Below are 16,252 nucleotides of genomic sequence, written 5' to 3'. Positions count from 1 at the left end.
ATTAACCACCGATAAATGATCTTCCGCCAAAGAATGAAACAAGTTCATAAATAATAACATAGTGATGACAAAGGTTGATGTATTATAAGCGATATCACTGAAATTATGTGTGAAGACACCGACCATATGCATAATAACGAATACTGTCGAAACGTACAACAATGACACTCAATCAGGATTGAAATATGAGGTTGGAAACCAGATGACAAAAGTATTGGGTAGCATCTTACAAGACATTGATGACGACAAATATCAAGTGTTTTAAAGATCGTGATTTACTTCGTTAATATTCAGTCCGTGTTGGATATGATCTAAACATATCAACAAAAGCAATAGCAAACGAGGGGTAATCTGACTTATAAAGGTAAATTATGTGCATACATGTAGTAGAATTATCGTAATTAATATAGATGGTGCAAATAAATTTACAGACAGGATCGCCGTACAGTGACCCTAAATGGAACATCAATAAGAGTGCCGACGCATAATAATCAACATTAACTGCTTAAAATGTGCATTATTCTGTAAAAAAAATTACTGTAACGTAACTTGCTCTTTTCTTGATCTTTACATACTCGTCTGAAGGCAGTAAAGTTTCCTATGAAATTCTAGTGGTTGTTCAAAAATAGTTGTACGAAATTTTAGAGGTACAGATAATGCAATTACTATTTACTTGCCTTGAAGGGTGTAACAAGGGTAAATATTATCAACGAGGGCACACTGTTGTGGTGTCCACGCTTGACAGTTAAAAATTCGATGTTCTTAAGGGGAATAACTTCTATATTTTATAAATATATTTCTTTCAGAATTAAGCCCTTGTGTCACAACTGAGCCTTGTCATGATTATCAAGCACCTTAACATCTAATTGGCTACAGTAATTGATTTTGCAGAACAACGATGACTCAGCAGCGATCATAATATTTAAACTTTTCTTCGAAACGACAAATAATGACTGGCAAAAATTAAAACATGTACTAATAGTTAAATTATTCTGTAACTTGTTAAACGTCTAAATTTTATACATCTGTAGTTGACAAACTATGTCTATGTGTCCTAAGAATCAAGTTAGTTGTATAGATGGCAAAGTAAGATGTTTTGACATTTAAAACACATAAAAACATTGTATTACTACCATATTAATATAGTTATACATTTTTGTAAATATCAAATACAAACACAATTTCTATATTTAAATCATATTTTAATTCCTTTTTTCAAACAGCACATCCCTAATCAAACAGAATAATTATGCTTTTTTCTAAATTTCTCAGTCAAAAAAGAGAAAAAAATGGCTCACAATATAGCTGATGATTAAAAATAAATACAATAACTCTAAACTTTGCCAACTTTCAAGACCAAAGAAAACCAGGGGTAATTGACATCTGATACAACTTACCAAATTTTCTTAGTATTTCAAAACAACAAATTCATAAATTTTGACATATATTTTCTGTTCCTTTTTTTTTTTTGCAAAACAAAACCTGATGATTTGAATATTCAAAATTGATATCATCATACATACAATGTCATTTATAATTGTTTACTAAAGAATAGAGAAGTTTTATTATATTAATGGGCTACAGCTCCAGGAATTTGCACACACTGGAACCAATTTCCACAATTACACTGCCTCTTAGTTCCATGATGAATGGTCATCCAGCACACCTCTGTCAAATCCTCCTCACCTGGTAACAAGAAAATAAACAAGCAATTATCATAGTGTTGCAAGCAATCCATAAGTCCCCTACCGGATAGAACCCCATCAGCATTCTGAAGGGCCATTGGCCTTCACTAATGTGTAAATTTTTCTCTATTTTAAGTCAATTTGTTTGAAATGTTCTTTAAAAGTGATCACAGGAAAAAGTTTTTATGAACAGACAGACAGACGGACTGAAGGACACTCTAAAGTTAATATTTGAAACATCCCTGTTACAAAAATATAACATTTTAAAAAGCAAAATTCTTAAAGAGGAGATAACTCTGGAATTAAAGATGCAATTTCATAAAAAGTTTCAGCTCTTTTTGAATAATCATAAATATTGTTATATTTGCCATGTTTTAAGCCTATTTGTTGCCAAGGCAACCAATATTTTTTCAAAATAGGAAGAACAGATAAGACATGCATAATCTCAAGACTGCCATCTACCTATATGTCAAGTTTCATAAAAATATTTCCAGTACTTTTTGAGTTATCACTGGATTCAGTTTATGTGTAAAATTTGCCATATTTTCAGTCTATGTGTTGCCAAAGCAACCAGAATTTTCAACATAGGAAGAAAAGAAAAAGACGTGTATAATCTCCAGACTGCCATCTACATATATTACAAGTTTCATAAAAATATTTCTATTACTTTTTGCGTTAACACTGGATCCAGTTTATGTGTAAAAATTGCCATATTTTCAGTCTATTTGTTGCCATAGCAACCAGAATTTTCAACATAGGAAGAAATGAAAAAGACGTGCATAATCTCCATACTGCCATCTATCCGTCTATCAAGTTTCATAAAAATATTTCCAGTACTTTTTGCGTTATCACTGGATCCAGTTTATGTGTAAAATTTGCCATATTTTCAGCCTATTTGTTGCCATAGCAACCAGAATTTTCAACATAGGAAGAAAAGAAACAGACGTGCATAATCTCCATACTGCCATCTATCCATATATCAAGTTTCATAAAAATATTTTCAGTACTTTTCAAGTTATCGCGGGATCCAGTTTTGTGGACGGACGGACTGACGGACTGACAGACAGACGGACGGACAGACGGACGGACAGACGGACGGAGGGTAAACCTAAAGTCCCCTCCGGTAAACCGGTAGGGGACTAATAAATCAATATACATTTATAATTTGAAATTTCATCTTTATAACTGGAGTTATTTCAATAAACCACCTTGTTCTACTATTAAGATAAAAGACCCTGGATTTAATAAGGAAAAATTGTGTTGCATTAAAGAAAAAAATTGAAATTGAGATAAGATTTTTTTTATTTATATCTGCTCCTGGTGAAATGTCCTGATAACTGTATTAAGGTGTTTTCCTGATGGATCTTTTTCCAAAATATAAAAGTAAGTTATTTTTAGTTTCAATTTATACTTGGATTGCGCAAAATGCCAATTTGGATAGAGATTCATGAAATAAAGGGTTTTTTAATAATCTCTTTGAAATAAGTAAACCTTAACAAGATATTTTCTCCAAAATTCACAAGGGATTTCAATTCAATAAGATCCTAATTGGTTAATACACCTTAAACAAAGACATAAAAAGTTAAAAGTGGATACCCTCAGTAATTATTTATGAGATATGCAACAGCTGATGCAAATCTTAGCAAATTTGTTGCATCAAGGACAAGGACGATAGTTCACTTCCCTTTAAATAATCAAGCTAAAACATTGATCAAGAAGACATTTACTCCTTAAAGCTGCATGCCTCAAGATGAGCAAACATATTTTGATAAAATCAAATCTGAGAAAAATGTACTAAAATTTTAGAAAAAGTATAAAGATTCAAGATTCTAGTAAAAATTTACATGTTATGTGGGATTAATTATTGATTTTTCAGTATTTATTACTATATTTTTACTGCATTACTAATGCAGTAAGAGCTATTTTTGCACATTTTGACCTCTTTAAGATAATTTACATGTACATGGGTTGTAAGTGCCATTGATTATGTGTAAGTTTTATTCTATTGGTAACTTCACAACAATATACTTTATAGTTTAGATAGTTTATCTATATGGCAAATGAGTGCTTTTTTTTAACTGTAAGAAATCTACCAAAAATAAGATTTTTTTAACATATATGATAGCTTTTATAAGGCATAACGGGGGTTTACATTGATGGCCAATATTTTTCAAACAAGGTGGTAAACTTTTTTTTTTGTATCTGTGTCAAGAACATGACAAAGTTCAATAATGTAAAGTTTTTAATGACTTTAGAAATGTTGTCAATTATTAACACTTTTCCTAGAGCTGTCATTGATTCAAGGCAAGACATATCAACGATATATTGATATTGGATGACAAATATCAACAATACACAGATATATCGATAATTACATAAAATCACTTGTCTGTCATTCACTTTTATACCTGTTTAAATGATTTCAGTTTTTCAAACATGTTCTTGTTCAGTGTGTTATTTGCCATTGCATGATTTTTATCCAGATCACTTTTTTGTTATTTCAATCATTGCTGTGAAATATTTCCACTATATAACCAGTGATTTTTTTTTGCAATTTTCAAAACAAAACCTCTTGGCTTTCTAAAGGGGAAAATATAGGCCCGATAAATCAGAAAAGGGGGAAAATACCAATAACTGAGAATGGAATTTACCCAACATTTTATAAATTTTTCAATTTGATTTCACTTTAACATGCATGGTACATAGCAGAGACTATCTATAGGGACAGCTTTATCTTCTAGCTGATATTAAGTAAGGTTCTGGTGAAGAATGTGCACAGGGGCATTTTAGGAAAAATATTAACATTTTAGGGGAAAATATACATATTTTTGGCTAGGCCGTAGGGAAACAACCTTTATTCGGCTGTAAAATAAACACGAAAAAAATCACTGACAACAGATGTTAGACATGGACACCTGCTTTTGTATATGCTTTTGTTGAATTTTCCTAATTTCTAGACATTTAATAGTTAATAAGTCAAAATTATCAATTTTTTTAAATGTGTATCGATTATTGATCGACAGAAAAATATCAATGATACATTGATATTGTTTCTATCGATGACAGCTCTAGCTTTTCCTTCTTAAGGTGAAGCAGCCTGGAGGGGAGTGGTGGACTAGTGGTTAAGGTGTTTGCCTCCTAACCCAAGGATCATGTGTTCAAGCCCTACTTGGATCAGGTTCATGTTTACTCATATAACACCAGTATTGGTTTGTTCCAGACTCCAAAATTTGCAAGAACTTGTTTCACAATTGAGCTAAATAAATATGTTTGAACTAAAGCTTGATTTAGCAGTTTCTAACTTCCATGTTTTTTAACTTAATGGAAGCTCTGCATTGTTCCAAGAAATCATTTGTAAAGGGTTTTAGGAAATCATAACTTACAAACACATCCTACAAGCCTGTATCCCTCAACTGTTGGAACAAGAATAGGGTTTTCTCTAGTTCCCTGACTGTCATTGGTCTGCTTATGTACACCTACATCAAAAGGATCCTACAAAACAAATAAGGCAATGCATTACAAGATATGAAAAGCTTTATCTGTCAGAATTACTTAAAATTTATCAAATATGTATCATTATATTATTTTCAAAATCTACAACTTCCTTACTAATATTCCTCTTGCAATGAAAATATTTCAGATGCTATAAGTTCAACTTCTATGTAAAACAAACACACCCACTGCTAAACACTACATCCATCAATGATCGGAAAGCCTGTCCGAGTAAGGTTGATATAGCAAAGAAATGTAATGTTAACAGTTAAACAACATTTTTTTTTATAACATCTACTAAGTCTTGTTTTTGACAATAAATCATTTTTTAAGAACATTGTCTAAATATATGTATTTTCACTTTTTCATGAGAAGTAAATTAATAAATTTGATATTGTTTTAAGATGGTCAAACTAATTCAAAGAAAAACACATTGAATAACCCTTATTTCCTTACCACTGGGTTTTTTATTTTATTTATTTATTTTTTTTTTTTACTTTATAGATATGAGGAAAATCAATGACCCCTGGGGCAAGGGCCAATTTTAACCCAAAGGCTTTTATTTAAACAAACTTGGTAGACACCCACATGAAGATGCTTCATGTCAAATAATCTAAGCTCTAGCTCTTTAGCTTTTTTAAAAGATGTTTTTGTTTTTCCTATATACATATAAGGACAATTAATGACCCCCTGGGGCAAGGCCAATTTTGACCCAAAGGCTTTAATTATAACAAACTTGGTAGAGACTCACATAAATATCTAAGCTCTAGCTCTATGGGTTTTTTATAAGATTTTTTCTCTCTTTGCATTGCCATGGCAACCACAGTCCTGTATTGAATTCAATTCTTTGAACAATTTTCAAAGTTCAGATGAAATTGGCTTAGCGGTTTATGAGATGTCGTTTAAAGTAAGTTTACAGACAGACGGACGACGGATGAAAAGCAATCACAAAAGCTCACCATGTCAATTTGCGACAGGTCAGTTAAAAATTATTCAGCAAATCTGGGAAATTTGAGGAATTTTAAAAAAGTTGAAGGACTACTTTATACAGGTTTTTAACATTTGTATGATCATATTTATATAACCTGCTACTTCTCTTAAGGAAACAGTCAAAACAGTTCAATTTTCTCAGAAGTTGAATTTGTTTGATTTTCTTGGCTGCTGTTGCAAACTTTTGTTTTAAAATTAGGAAAAAGAGACTATTTTGGATTGGGAATAGGGTCTTATATTGCTATATGGTGATAGGGTGAAAATGCCATAATTGAAAAGTACAATAAGGTGCAATCAAATGGCAGTTTTGGCTGACAAAAAAAAACATCTTTATTTATTGTAATAAATTTTTACAGATAATGAAATGTTCAATACAATACATCAAAAGAACTTTGATATCAGCAGTATGTGTATATATTATATATAATGTACACATATAATGTACACCTGATGACAAATAAAGATTTCTGAACAGGCAACTAAAATACGACCTTGGAAGGATTTGTCAGATTTCAATCATAAACTTACAAAAATTCCCTTCATATTTTCAAGAGTCTCATGTCTCTGGTCTCCGGTCAAACTGCCCAATTCTTCTAATTGTGCTTTTACGTCACCTTCAGAAGGGTCTAAAAAGTAAACAACAAAATATCATGACAGGGTGAACTGATTTTTAATAAGTTAAGAAATAAATATTTATGAGGTTTGTTTGTTTGCTTGGGTTTTACGTCACACCGACACAGTATAGGCGATATGGCGACGTTCCAGCTTAACTGGTGGAGGAAACCCTAAGGTGCCCTTCCGTGTATTATTTCAGGCACAAACAAGCCCCCAAGTAGAACCACAGACTTTCCGTAGGCTAGCTTCCTCACATGAAAGAATCCAAAGTCCCTGCCGGGAATAGAATGTGAGGTTTGTATTATATTATTGTGAATGGAACAAATCAGTAATTCATGAATAAACACTAATTTTTTCAAGGGAAAATATAATGACTTTGAAATCATAAGCTTTGTATAGAAGTGTTTTTTCGAAATGAACAGAAAACAGTATAAACCATGAATTACGCAAAATTTTGTCAGTTTGCAAAATAATTGAAAGAAACTGAAGCAATAAAAGTTAGTTTCATAAATACCTGCAGTTTTATCTCCTTTCAATTCAGCATAAAATGCCTCTACGTTTGTTCTTACTTCATTGTCTATATCTGTGAAAAAAGATTGATTCAATAATCATGGTGTTTAAAATGTACATGTAGTTGAATAAAAAAACATCAATATTAATCATGGTACTGATCACAGAGTCTGATTCTATATCTTTAAATAAATTTTGCATTCTTAACTTTTTGACTTTGGAGAAAACAGGCAGTTTATGGAATGTGAATATAAAAATCACATTTAACAATAAGTCTCAATAAACTTAAGACTGCAAACTCCAAAATATAAACAGCCAAGCAAAACACATAATGTTTGAGCTGTTTAACCTTTATGCCAAAACTCACTCTATCTGTGTACTCACTAGCAAAATGCTCCAAAATGTTCAAGTGACAATTGAAGTGCACATATTGATTTGATAAAATGCAAAATTTACTTTTGGTATCAATAAAACATCATTTGATAATAACATAGTACTGTTAACATTGGTTCTTAGTCAGATTCAAGACTGGCTAATCTACACTTGTGAAACTTGGATAGGGAGATGCCAAAAAAGATAACCCCTACAGAGATCTCCCGAGAATTTGAAAGTACTGGGCCCTGGGCCCACTTTGTCTGAAAATGATGGACCATTTTGACCAAAGTATGGGCCTTGGGAAAATAAGTAAACATTGACCTAAATTACTGTTAAAAAGTTTGTAGATAATTGAATTTCCTTTGTAATGGAACTTAAATCATATTTGATGACAAGTGGTTCACTTATCATTCAGTATTTAACAGAGAAGATAACCAATAATTAAAAAAAATGCCTAGACAGTAACTTTCTAACTAATATTAATTGCAGGCAAAACATTTTTTCAAATGGCTGCTCAAAAATCTGATTTGCATAATTTATCCACATAATTTCTAATGTCTAATACTGTGCATTATCCATTTAATTGTTCCTTATTTTGCACCAAATGTCCCTGGCACAATGTATATTGATGGATTTTATTACTCCTTGTATGCCTCTGTGTAGAAAGCATACTTCAAAGACACTTGCCAACAGACTTTTTGATCATGAAAAAAGTCATGCACAATGTTTCCCCGATTGGTTAATCGCCCTGTCAAATATTCTGATGACGAAATAGACATATTTTTTTACACTTCATCAGCCAAAGCTTGTGTGAACTTGAGTGACCTTAGGGGAAATCAAGTTGTACACCTGTCAGATTATATTATTACTCACTTTTTTCGTAATGTTAATTTCCCATAGGCCTCTCGGAGTTATTCTTACTGTTAATGCAAGTGTACCACATGACTAAGAATTTTGTACTGTTACATACTTTAACAGTATAAAATCTGGTCTATTTTCTGAATAAAATGAAATAAAATGGCCGCCATTTTTTTCTCAATTCATTCTTATTTTCGACGTTAAACCCGATAGGACATCAATTTCTTCTCTGGAGTATCTATGACACCCATAAAATTTAGTTGTTCGCACCCTTTTGTGCTTTTCGCGTATAAAATCAGGGCCTTTTTACCCTTCTTTGCTGTAGCCGGTATCCCCAAGCCGACTTACTACCTTTTTTCCGCAAAAAAACAGTCTAAAATTCCCCTTCTTGCGAAGATTTCCCCTTTCAAAGAAATATTAAATTAAAGAAAAAACTTGTAAACAATCTTTTTTGTTTAAATATAGATCGTTGTTTTTGTCCAATGAAAGCTAATTATTCAATTACCCACTAGAGGGATACCTTGATTCAATACAATTGAGGTTAACTCACAGCCTCGGTCTGAGTTTGCAACTTTCTAAAAGGAACATGGGAAAACCCCGCTGCCTTATTTTTTATTGCACGTGATTTTTTACAACCATACAGCGACCAATTTAAGATGTCGCAAATGTAAACAATGTCACAGAACAAGAAGAAAATACAATTGAGTGATGTTTGTAATTGTTTACTAAAATTGGAAGAATTGTTGACCTTCCTGTAAGTGCAAGAGAATCCAATACATGTATCCCCTTGCAAGTTCGTGTGTCAGAGTAGCATAACATGGCAAAGTGTGGGAAATGTTTTACACTTGGGAAATAGTGAGCCTAGCACAACAGTGCCAGTAATAGTGATACAGTGGTGACTGATAATAATGTTCCCTCTGAATCAAATCAAGAACCCTCACATGTCCTACGTAAATTTTCTATAATTAGGAAATATGAGTCAAGGTATTCTTGGGCAAATATAAAGTGGCAATAAAATGATCTGGAAAAAAATCCCTTTTACTATGTTAACTTATGTTGGACAGAAAGCTCCTTAAGTGTGTTTGGAGGAAAATATGCAAATATATTATGATATTTCCCCCAAATGTGTGATTTAAATAAGTATTTATAGTATATCTGGTTATAGAACCACACACCGACTGCCTGTGGAAAATATATTTTCCCCAAAAGTATGAAAACCGCGCATTTTTCCCCCACAAAAAGGGCTAGGGCGCCTTCCCCAAAACTAGTGAAAAGGCCCTGAAAATATCTTTTTGTTGAATAGTCAAAAAGTGAACATCCGTTTTCAACGGAAGTAATTGCAATGTAAATAATTGTGTCAAACTGGAACATGCAGACGATTTAAGCATGCAAAGGATTATTTAACAATTTTAATCAGTGAAACGTTACAGATATGGTGGACAGACATAGGATATCATCGTTATTTTGTCAAAAACCATGCTAAGAATATTCTGGAAACAGAAGGATCAGATTTCACAGATCATAACTGTGTAAATCGGTTAGTGTTTTGTATTCTAAATAAAACCTAGCTTATTGTATGATTTGTAGATATCATCGTTTGCTTAAAGAATAAAAGAAAAAGAAAACTTCTCAAGTAGGCCTAAAGTACACTTAAAACTTAAAAGGTAAGGACAGTTTAGTTATTGTTACTCTTGGTTTATTTTTGTAACAGTTAGATCTAGATTTAGTTGACAATTTCAGATCATCACAGTATTTTTGTTCGGGGTAATAAAATAAATAACATATGGGTTTGTAAGTACAGGGTTTTTTTTCACAAGTTGGGGAAGCAGCCCAGCCCTTAATTTTGGGGAAAAATTACATGGTATATTTGCAAAAGGGGAAGAAAAAACTGCCCTGAAGTAACAGTAAAAATATCATCCCTCGTATATATACTGTAACCCTCAGCTATACCTCGGGTAACAGTATTTTCCTCGGGATGATATTTTTACTGTTACCCACAAACCCATGTGTTATTTATATACAGTAACTTAAAGCTTTTCTATAAATAGCAACACTTTTTTTTCAGTTACCGATAATCATTTTAAATATTAAGCAGTTGTATAATTTTTTTGTTTGTTTGTTTTATTGGATTAAATTTACAGTAAGTAGAAATAAGTATCTGTGTGGGAAAGGGATTATGAGAAGAAATGCTGTAAGTAGATCAAGTGAACAAAAGCTATAGGGGAATGGATAATCTCAAGAATATGCGTAATAACAGAGGAATGGGTAACGTGTTGCTGTTGGTACCAGTTTTGAGCCGACAGTTTTGTTTTCATATAAGTCTAACACAGATTTTAGATGCGCCCTTGGCCCTTTGCTGCCGATTTTCCTGCGCCATTCTCATTTTTTTAGCGCCAATGGCGCAAAATCGCGTCCTCGGCAGATCTCTGCCCCTATATCACAAGTAGATTTTGCATTTTGTCCATGCAATATGAAAATTCCCCAAGATTCTACATTGCATTTATTGAGCCAGGACAGTGTATAGCGAGCATCCCAGGCTCAGAAAGTAAAACAGGGCAAACGTAATACCAGGTACGTCTTATTATATTGTTTCAACATAAATGTGTTGCGAAGTCTGCGATCTGTACTTTTTTGAGACTTGAAGGTTCCGTGTTAACCATCGTATGAAGTTTTGAACACACCTGCAGATGTTTCCAAATTCAATATTGACTCGGCCACATCGCTAAAGGGTTAACCCAACTGCAAGGCTGTTGGATATGGCCTATACACTTCCCCCCACTTTATTTTTGAAAGGCAAACTTGTACAGAGACACCTTAAATACAAAGGCTGAATCCTCATCTCTGTCCATTAGTCCAACTAATTGTACTGCGCGACGAGATATTGTGCTATTTTCGTGTCTGGGCAATATCTGTTAAAGCGAGATTCTGCCCCAGAACGAAAATATCTCAGAATCAAGATTTGGCACGTCAATATATTTTGACTACTCTGTCCATGAGCGAATACCTTATGCTCAAGCGGAATCTTTAAAGTTCCTCGAAGGGGACAGTCACATCTTTCTGTCTGTAATTGATTGCCAGTCTGAGTCATTTCTACACGCTTGCAAATGAAACGCTAAAAGCATTGTCATTTTTTTACCTCATCGCCATTATTTCAAATCTGAAAAATCCTCAGGTGGCGACGGTTTTGAACTCCGGACCTCAAGACAATAACAAGGCGGACACTCAACCATGTCGCCATTTAGAGGGTTAACCGAACAGCAAGGCTGTTAGAAAAGGCCTATACCTGAAATCACCTCATCAACAATTGAAAGGTACGGATCAAACCGTGGCTGTGTCTGAACCCCGAGTGTATGTCACTCTGTGTCATGTTAACAAGTGCCTTTTCATTTTCAAAGGTCACCAAAGTCAAGTCTTGTTAATGTCTCTGTTACTGAGTAAGCTATAAATGTATTAATTTAACATTGTCATATGAAGTCTAATTAAAAGCTAAAACTAAGACAAAAACGTGTACGTGACTGTTTATCAAACATTGAATAACTTTAGATTTTAAGACATTTTATAAGAGCGGTAACTATGAATAACTTTCAGACATTGGTTTCAAAGAAAGAAATACATATAACAACTTGCCTTTAAAAAGATTATTTGGATTAGGATCTTTTGAATGCCCAGATCCTGCTCTAACAGAATTAAATAAGACCGTTCGACTAAATAACCGAGATGTATGTCGAATTAGGGACGCCATTTTGATGTACGTGAAGGTCGAACATAAAGGGAGGTTACTTTGCTGACAAACGCAGCTTTTGACCGAAGTTTGACGGAAAGGGCCGAGAAGATGCGATTGGGAGTACATGCTAAAACACGAAAAGGTACTCAGCAACAAACTTAAAGCAGCACGCCTCCAGATTCATGTTAATTTTCATTTTTGATATGTATTTAATAGTAAAATATTGTGAGGTGAACAAATAAAGTAAAAATCCAAGAAAATTACACAAAAGTCGTCAATATATGCAAAACAGCCCTTATTGTAAGAAAATAGTCATGGATGAAATGACTTTAATTTCCATGAACATATATTATATTGAGGTGAACAATTTTAAATATGAAATAATAATTAATATTATCCTGTCACTTGTATCAATTTCGACCCGATAACAAGGTGCCGTATATTTTTACTGATCTACGGCACTTGATCACGTGGTATGCATGTTTGCCGGACTACTCTTCAAGAAAAAATATAAAAAACTGTCGTTAAATCTTCTGTGTGTAGAATAAAGAGTTTTGGAAACGTTGATAAAACTTTGTTTGTTTATTTTATTTCACTCTATATTTTTTCAAGCGAAATAAAAATTATTAAAAGTGAAATAAATGTAAAACTTAACTCGTTTGCGACATTAAAATAGCGTATTTGATTTGATTGTTTTGCACGTGCTGTTTGGCGCTACATTGTGACGTCACGTAAACAATACTTTAAACGTCTGTACAGCGTTAACGACTGAATAAAAGATATTGGTGTTCGAATTCATTTTCTTAGTTAGACCATTTTCTTTCATTCTAGATAGTTTTCACAACAAAATTCGTCAAAAAAATTGTTTTTATTTATCACATTTTTCAAACAAAATGGCGCCCTCAATGTGAAAATACACAGGGAGATAATAATAACGGCGAGTGCATTGTTGTAGAAAAATTAGGGCCTTCTTTGTTTATATAGAAACATTTCCGATAGTGTGATTAAAGGTAGTTTGCCTAATAAAATTCTTTAAAAAAACGGTGACAGGATAAATAGAATAATAGATAGGTGCCGTGGATGGAGAAAGTTTATCTGGCTCTGCTCCGGAATTTATTATATATATCTGTCATATGTTGCGGTTCGGACCGCAATATCCGTCCCATTGGGCGTTTACGAGGCTTGCCGAGTTACCGCCCATGGGCGGGTTCCCGAGGGACGGATATTTCGATCCGAACCGCAAACATATGTCAGATATTTTTTCTTGCATATTCTGCCATATTATTTCATATTTAAAATGGTTTACCTCAATATGATATATGTTCATGGAAATTAAAGTCATTTCATCCATAACTATTTTCTTACAATAGCGTATGAACTTACAACTTAAATAACAACTGCGAAATGACGTCATCCTAAGCACATAATTCCCTTCAATATTTCCGGCATGGAAACGCCAGTCTGCTATGCAAGAAATTATTATTCTTGCATCTCAGACAGGATAATCTACCGTTTACACCGGTGCTAGAAAACTCTGTCTTACATCCCTCATGTAAGACAAGTCGCATGCTTTAAATGACGTCATTGACGCGCGCCTTTTATGAATGAATCGCGTTCTTAGGGTGATGTCATTATTCCGTTATGAATGAAGTTGTATGTTCATACGCTACTATAAGAAAAACGTGCGTAATAAGAATATCAGTTTTCATAATTTCTGTTCCGAAAATAATTGACATGTAATATATACAAGAAAAAGAATCAAACACCGGCAATTGATACAGACGGGAATATCTAGCTCTCGGGTAACTGTTTCGCGGAAACTCGACAGAGCCTCGTTACCGCCGCAAACAATTACCCTCGAGCTAGATATTCCGGTCTGTACCGGCAGCCGGTGTAAGATTCTTATATAACAAAACTAAATTCTTAATTTTGTCAAAGAATCGGAGCTACTTAAATTCAAGTCCATGATAATAATAAAGTGTTTGATGAAAATTCAACCAGAACAGTTGAATATGCTTTGAAACAATAGAATTTATATCAGACGAACATCAATCACGGATAAATGAGCTAGAAAATGGTACTTTGTAGATGGCGATAAGATATCACGCTTATATTAAAAATATTTACCAATTGAATTTCGGCAACACTTGTCCATACACAAATAAAAACAATTTCAATTTCGCGGAGGTCAATTTTGAATTTTGGTGGTAAAATTTGTGAGTATTAACAAAACTATTAGCCTGGTTATACTATCTACTGGGAATGTAAGCCTTATCTGGCCCACCATCATATAATACAGAAAAAAATTCTGGGATAAGATAGTTATTTATTATAGAAGCTACCATTTTTTAGATAAGAATAACGATTATCCAAACGAAATTTTAACAACATATCAAAACGAATGTTCTGTAAATAATATCATATGAGTGGCAAACATATCTTAATACCGGGAGTGACTTTAAAACAATCAATAAAAAGTTAAAAACATATGTAAATGGTCCATTATTGCTAATGATACTAAAGTTCTATTCAATATTTATCAATTATCACACAGTAAAAGGGTAAAATTTGATAAGCATTTGCACCCACATTCAAAATATCATGTTGGTTCCAAATCGTGTGCAATACTACTGGTTTTAAGGGGTCGGTATACTTTGCAGACAAGTTAAACATAGAGGGATTTTGTAGACAAAAACAAAGAAGGGTTTTAGATTTTGCACACAATTAAATCTCTTGTTCATAAGGTTTGAATGGGAAAGATACTGATTTGATTAATACATAAGAAAGTATTGTAGTATTTACAAAATCTTATATGTAAAAGAACAAAATTAATTTGTTATGCATGATAAGGGAAAATTAGGAACTTCTTCCAGTACCGTCCATGAACAGGCTCAATCAAACCGAGCCTGCAACATTTTCAATTTTGCCGTGTTGGGCTTTCTTTAGGGATTCTGTATTTCTCCAATTTATCGTCACACCCGTGTTATTTGTGCCGTGTGGCGGCTGTAAAAAGTCTCCCTGTACATTTAAAATCAATGATGTTATATATATTTTCGATCCCTGAAGATCGTTCAGCACGACATTATTGTTGTGTATACATGTTTTGTTGTACTTTTAGTTTCTTCTTTTTGGCCTTTTTCAACTTGGGTGGTTCCAGTGTTCCTACTTGAATACTGTATAATCACCCTTAGGATAAGTTGCCTGCTTTTTAAATTTGTCTTTTGACGTTATATATGGGACATGCAGGCTTCATAACCTCAGATCCCCATTCAAAATTCCATTTTATTTAGTTCCGCCCATTGTTTTCTCGTTTTCATGGAATGGCACTTACGTGTCACATTGAAGGTTCCATGATAACCGCCATATGAACACATCTGCGGATGTTTCAAAATTCTATATTTTACCAGTTCATGTTGAATTCTGCTTAAGCCGGTGCTAGGGGGCGTGGACGGTAGTTTGCACTTGACAGTACCGTCTATGAACAGGCTCAATCAAACCGAGCCTGCAACATTTTCAATTTTGCCGTGTTGGGCTTTCTTTAGGGATTCTGTATTTCTCTATTTTCTTATTTTGCAGACATAATCTAGATTGATTTTTTTCTCTAAAAAGTTGCATAAGAAACAAAATATGAAATGATAGCTGAAAAAAAATCTATTTGAAAGACCCTGGTGAAAATGAGAAAATCGGATTTTCATTATTTCATCACTCATTTCAATTTTTTACACTATCCCAACACTGTGCTGCATGGGTCCCTGTGCATTTAAGGTATCAAAATATGTAAAAATTCATTTTGCGATACTACCGCCTTATGGCATTTAAATACCTTTAGGTTGTTATCTAAAATACTCTTCTTACTTGTATTTGGAGGCTTAGCGGGAAATAACTTGGGTGTCCAATAGGGTCTCTCTTATGGCCATCAATCGCTACAGTGATTGTGGGCCATAAACCGCTGGGTACTAGAACACTAAATCTGTGTATTTTCTTCCTCGGTCCGCCTATCATG

At 33.4% G+C, this 16,252-nt stretch overlaps 1 protein-coding gene across 1 annotated transcript; it reads right to left on the bottom strand.

Annotated features, from left to right (window-relative positions):
• Positions 1-1,431: 1,431 nt before the first annotated feature.
• Positions 1,432-12,311, bottom strand: LOC132714753 (cytochrome c oxidase subunit 5B, mitochondrial-like). Its single transcript, XM_060697673.1, has 5 exons — positions 12,153-12,311; positions 7,297-7,365; positions 6,696-6,793; positions 5,069-5,177; positions 1,432-1,686 (listed from the first exon to the last, which is right to left on the bottom strand). The coding sequence occupies exons 1-5, from the start codon at positions 12,265-12,267 to the stop codon at positions 1,571-1,573; spliced, it is 507 nt and encodes a 168-aa protein (XP_060553656.1). The 5' UTR covers positions 12,268-12,311; the 3' UTR covers positions 1,432-1,570.
• Positions 12,312-16,252: the final 3,941 nt, after the last annotated feature.

This window comes from Ruditapes philippinarum, unplaced genomic scaffold, assembly GCF_026571515.1.
Source record: "Ruditapes philippinarum isolate M1 unplaced genomic scaffold, ASM2657151v2 ctg17648_1_1_1_1, whole genome shotgun sequence".
NCBI lineage: Eukaryota > Metazoa > Mollusca > Bivalvia > Venerida > Veneridae > Ruditapes > Ruditapes philippinarum.
Note: the sequence above shows the minus strand (reverse complement) of the source record. Positions and strands in the feature narration are given on the sequence as shown.

Coding starts and splice junctions, on each gene's coding strand:
- LOC132714753 (XM_060697673.1), bottom strand. CDS start 12,267: ATGGCGTCCCTAATTCGACATACATCTCGGTTATTTAGTCGAACGGTC. Junction 7,366..12,152: donor TCCAAATAATCTTTTTAAAG/GCAAGTTGTTAT, acceptor CTTTTTTCACAG/ATATAGACAATGAAGTAAGA. Junction 5,178..6,695: donor AAAATATGAAGGGAATTTTT/GTAAGTTTATGA, acceptor TTTGTTTTGTAG/GATCCTTTTGATGTAGGTGT.